Source organism: Adiantum capillus-veneris, unplaced genomic scaffold (genome assembly GCF_014529385.1).
Source record: "Adiantum capillus-veneris isolate H3 unplaced genomic scaffold, ASM1452938v2 Hic_scaffold_325, whole genome shotgun sequence".
Taxonomy (NCBI): Eukaryota; Viridiplantae; Streptophyta; class Polypodiopsida; order Polypodiales; family Pteridaceae; genus Adiantum; species Adiantum capillus-veneris.
In genome coordinates, this window is record NW_028221436.1 from 341,891 (window position 1) to 347,047 (window position 5,157).

Genomic DNA, 5,157 nt, shown 5'->3' on the forward strand with positions numbered 1-5,157 from the left:
ATTGAGTGTAGAAGTAGTTTACCTATTTGTACACTATTTATCGTGATGCATTGTGAGCATAGACCGTACATTGGCTTCTTAAAATATGGTTAGCTATATCTGCCTCGGATGTATCTATATATATATATTCTCTTCTCTTCTCTAATACAAATGTTCATCATTTGTTTTATATTTATGAAACTAGTTGAACAATATTAACAAAGAAGTTATATGACCATATACATCCTCTGCAATCGACTGCAATTCAACTGCGAAATGGTGGACATGTCTACAATCTCTAATGGGCATGGGTAGTGCATGGTGCTAAACAAGTGTGACACAAATTGTAGGTAGGTTGCTTACTCAGAAGCTGCCCAGCTTTGGGTAGCCTATGTGCAAGCATACATGGTGGCTAGGACAAACAAGTTGATTGAATGCATAGAATGCATGAAGGGCAAGATCGAGGACATAGCAAAAAGTTGGCCTGCAATTGTGTGTTTCGTGCCTTAAACTCACGAATCACACAAGAAGCGCATGTGGCTACAAGCTGGTTGAATAGGTGTGAATGCCATATGAGAATGAGAAAAATCTTTCACCATGCGCTCACCATGGTGGTGTGGGATAGTTTCATAGGAAAGGACCGCTAGTGATCGTATTAAATAAAAAGCAGGCGATAATCGTTTAAATTCTGTGATGTGGCCTTTCCACGTTTCTTCGCATATCAGGAAGCCGCAAGGAGAACACACAGTCCTTTTGCTTGACGATCACTTCCCGCGGGCTTTGGCGCGTAAACCCTAATTTCTCAATACCTGTGCACATGTACATCGCCATGGGAGCTCCCTGATAGAGGTCGCAGACCTTGCCTTTGGACGATCCTTCTTCCTCATCTCTTGTTGGTGAGAAAACTCTTCATACTCGTCTTTTGTTGTTTGCACGGGCTTTTAGGCTTGCATTCCGTGTCGCTTCTGCTTCTAGAATCGAAGTAGGAGCATAAATTGAGGATTTGTGGGGCAAATTTGTTTCTTTCAGCGCTTATATATTAAGATCTACAGGCTTCAGAAAAGCTTATTGTTTTAACAATAGATTTCCATACCTTGCACGATAGCCTGCAATGACACGATGCTGTTAAATCCTTATCTGCTTTTGGCCGTAACTGGTTCTCCCTATTGCACTCCTCGTGAAGATCCTTTTAATTGTTCTTTACTTGGATCAGAGTTGAACGTTTTGATTCTCGTTGCTTTCAGGTTGTCAATAAACTGCGAGAATTTGAAGATGATTCTCGCCTGTGAAGGAATGGAGGTTTCTTCTCCTCCCATGTTCACATTGCAGGCGCGTGCTGGGACATTGATGCTTTGTAGAAGGCCCAAGCTGGTTTGGGTTAGTGGATAAAAAGAATTCCTCACCACAGCAGGCTGTGGGATGATGACGATTTTCATCACAGAGATTGATATGCCTTTTGGTTGTAATTTGGAGAATGCCTCTACTTCTAGCCTCGTCGTTGCGACAGATGCCATCTTTCTTTGCCCTTACGCGCCAGCAGCAGATTGCTATGAAATTTGCAGCAGACACCATGACCTGAGAGAGACAGATTCTTTTAGTTTCAAGAGTTTGCATTATAAATATCTTTAACTATATCCTTTTCTTAGTTACGCAGTGGTCATCATGCATAGGTGGGCCAGCCCTCTTTTTCTTGCCATATATCTGAAGCAAGATGTTTTTGGTTTAGTTGACCTTCCTAATGTTGGTTTCTTTTATGAAATTAGGTATAAAGTTATCAAGTTGTTGGGGGATGGCACTTACGGGAGTGTGTGGAAAGCACTCAACTTTCATGATAATGAGATTGTAAGTTAATATTTGAATTGTGATATTTTGATGTAAAATGAGGTTAAGCGTTTCATGTCTTTTCCCTTCTTCTTTGTTACAGGTTGCCATTAAGAAAATGAAGAGAAAGTATTACTCTTGGGAGGAATGCATGAACTTGCGGGAGGTGAAGGTAAAGCAGTGGAAGTTGTTTGAAACAATATGGTAAAATCTAGGTTTTGTTTTCAGGTAAGGGGCAGTTTTGAGATTTTGTGTTACTGCAGTCTTTACAGAAGCTGAATCATCCACATATTGTGAGGCTCAAGGAGGTGGTTAGGGAGAATAATGAGCTCTTTTTTATCTTCGAATACATGGTAGTCTTTTACACCTTGTGACGTCATTCATTCTTGTAGGATGTAATTAAGGTGTAAGGTGATTTGTCTTCCCAGGAGTTTAACTTGTATCAAGTTATGAAAGATCACTACAAACCTCTTCCGGAATCAAGAATAAGAAACTGGTGCTTACAAATATTCCAAGCTTTAGAGAACATGCATTTGCACGGTTATTTTCATCGTGATCTGAAGCCAGGTAATGCCTGCTAGAGCTGTAATTGTCATAAGGGTCTTGTCTGTGTGATATTGACCCTCTGACAATGCTGAGGTTTTGCAGAGAACCTGCTTGTTACTGGGGACCTTGTAAAAGTAGCAGATTTTGGACTGGCTCGGGAAGTTGATTCCAAGCCACCATACACTGATTATGTTTCAACAAGATGGTATGCAAGTTTTGAGAATCTGAAGATCTGTTTTGATGAATCATACTTCTGCACTAACAAGGTTGTTTTCACAAGGTATCGAGCGCCAGAAGTATTACTTCAGTCCCGGAGTTATGGTCCTGCCATTGGTATGTGTTTTACTTGCGATTATCTGTTGGTAACATATGTTGGCCATTGGTTAAGTTTGAATTACAATACAGACATGTGGGCTATGGGAGCGATTATGGCAGAACTTTTTAGCCTTCGGCCTCTTTTTCCTGGAGAAAGGTTGGAAAAACAGTCCTGCATATTTCATCACATCAATAAAATTTGTTTCTTTGTCATGTTATGGACGTATCTATTCTTACTTTTCAGCGAGCTGGATGAAATTTTCAAGATATGCAGTGTGATAGGTTCACCTAGTTATCAGACGTGGCCTCAAGGCATGGAGCTTGCTGCTTCCATGAACCTTCAGTTTCCCAAGGTCTGGTCTTGGATCTTACCCTGCTTGCAAGACAAGCTATGTTGTTCTGAACAAAACTCTCAATCATAATGTCTATGTCGTTCCGTATAAAATTCTTAGTCATAATGTCTGTGTTAATTATCATTGTTTGCAGGTTTCTAGAGGTGACTTATCTGCTCTAATACCCAATGCAAGTGCTGATGCCATTGATCTTATTCTGGTACTATGTCTTGCTATGCTGAAAGTTTAGTTTTCTGTCCTGCTTTGTGGGATTTTCTTACATTTGGGCAAATTTACATCGTAAACAAACAGGCATTGTGCTCTTGGGATCCTGAGAAGAGGCCCTCTGCTGCTAAGGTGCTTCAACATCCTTTTTTCAAGGTTGGAACTACTCTCTAGCCTTAAAAATTTTTCATAACCTACAGGCCTTTCTTTTGTATTTTAACCTCATTTAACTAGTCCGTTGGTTATAATAGAACTTGGAGTGCAAAGAGTGATGTCTGAATTATGCAACCTTTCATGGGGTATGGCAAGTAATCAACATTGGGAACAGTGTTGAAGCCCTGCAACTGGTGCTAGTTGCTTAGCAACACATTGTATGGCTAATGTTAACCTGGAACAGACAGTGCTTCTTTAATGTTTCCTGCCTGCTAAGGGCGGCTTGCAAACTTCATTTGTTTTGCTGTATTCATAAATGTGGAAGTCCATAAGGGCTTACTGATGTAGCACATGTGTGTGATGGAGAATACTGGAGTCACCATGTCATGTTCACGTGATATGAAGTTTGATAAGAGGCTTTTTTAGAGCTGGCTGTAATAGGGATGTTGGATGCTCTCTTTTTATGAAGTGTGTCTCGTAAGGTTGTAAGGTTTTACAACGTGCAGATATTGTGCAGTTGTCTTTTTGCTAGATTCACCTTATATGCACTCCTTTCTTGAGGGTCTAGGCCTCCTGTTGGCATGAGCAGATTGTTTAGGAGTCACTTATTTGTTGGAAACACTGCAAGTTTAGATGTTGATTGATGTAGTAATTTTTTTTTCTGTTATTTTGTTCAACAGATGCAAGGACAAGATTCTAAGTTCATACCTTCACGAGCTTTAACTTCTGCTAGGATGGGGCTAGCTGAGAAACTTCCATGTAAGTGTTTATAATAAAAAGGCACATTCGGTTCTTTGTCCAAGTGTTATAAGGGTAAGGATGCAACAGCGTGCTTCTGTATTTTGCAGGGGCTCACAATACGCACTCTTGTAATAGTATCCGCGGTGTGGAGCAGGAGTATAATCCAGGTGGAGGCCAGGAGCCAAATACAGAACTTTCTATTGGTTGGAGTGCTCCAAAAAAGCAGCTTCCTTTAGCATCAGGTTTGAAATGGTTCCTTTTAAGTTCCTGTTTCCTCCGCAAGTTTTCCAAGTTGAGCTTTAGATTTTTGGCTTTCTGAAACAAACCTTAGTGAAGAAGGGAGTTAGGCATACATTTGAGTATTGCATGTGAAGCATTGAATGATTGAATGATTGAAATCCTCATTGATATTTCAGCCAGTGGGTCCTCTCATTTAAGAGCCTCGTATGGATCCCTTCTATTTTTTAGATTGCAAACGTGACCCTTCACCTTGTTATTGTTACTTTGCAGGTGCGTTTGTGGGGGTGAAGAAAGTAGATGGTTATGGATGCATGAAGGTGAGCAGCTCTACTGGAAGTGTAGTGATTGACATGTGTGTGTGTGTATGTAGAGAAAGTAGATTTGTGCAGGTTGATGAAGCAGCATCATCTGTAGCATGTTAGATACATTATCTGATGTGTGTATGTTGTTTGTGGAGGTTGATCGAATTGAAATCTTCAAGAACATCTGCCTTCTTGCTTATTGAATAACTTGATCCTTTCCCTGCAATTAGGCACTTGAGCTCAGTGCCATTAAGTTAGCTAATTTATATGTTGATTATCATTAAAATATTGAAGCATCACATATGGTCCAAACCATTTTTAAAACATTTTTCGCATAGCAATATACTGGTTGTCCAAGCTATTGTCATAACAAGAACCGATCACCGTCTTTGATAGCATGAGTTCATAGTCAGTGCTTCCTATAAATGCTGATTTATTATTCAACCTTGCCTCCTTAAGCTGTACTTTAGCATGCTCAATATCTTCATGATGCTCCCAAGCTG

At 40.2% G+C, this 5,157-nt stretch overlaps 1 protein-coding gene across 1 annotated transcript; it reads left to right on the forward strand.

Annotated features, from left to right (window-relative positions):
- Positions 1 to 1,377: 1,377 nt before the first annotated feature.
- Positions 1,378 to 4,774, forward strand: LOC147417049 (cyclin-dependent kinase F-4-like). Its single transcript, XM_086507794.1, has 14 exons — positions 1,378 to 1,649; positions 1,743 to 1,821; positions 1,904 to 1,972; positions 2,064 to 2,153; positions 2,229 to 2,367; positions 2,449 to 2,551; positions 2,627 to 2,679; positions 2,752 to 2,818; positions 2,906 to 3,014; positions 3,148 to 3,213; positions 3,306 to 3,374; positions 4,052 to 4,130; positions 4,220 to 4,354; positions 4,623 to 4,774. The coding sequence occupies exons 1-14, from the start codon at positions 1,642 to 1,644 to the stop codon at positions 4,772 to 4,774; spliced, it is 1,218 nt and encodes a 405-aa protein (XP_086363920.1). The 5' UTR covers positions 1,378 to 1,641.
- Positions 4,775 to 5,157: the final 383 nt, after the last annotated feature.

Excerpts from the sequence above, each read along its gene's own strand:
- LOC147417049 (XM_086507794.1), top strand. Across the intron at positions 2,819-2,905 it reads CCTCTTTTTCCTGGAGAAAG|CGAGCTGGATGAAATTTTCA; the intron begins GTTGGAAAAACA and ends CTTACTTTTCAG. Across the intron at positions 3,214-3,305 it reads ATGCCATTGATCTTATTCTG|GCATTGTGCTCTTGGGATCC; the intron begins GTACTATGTCTT and ends GTAAACAAACAG.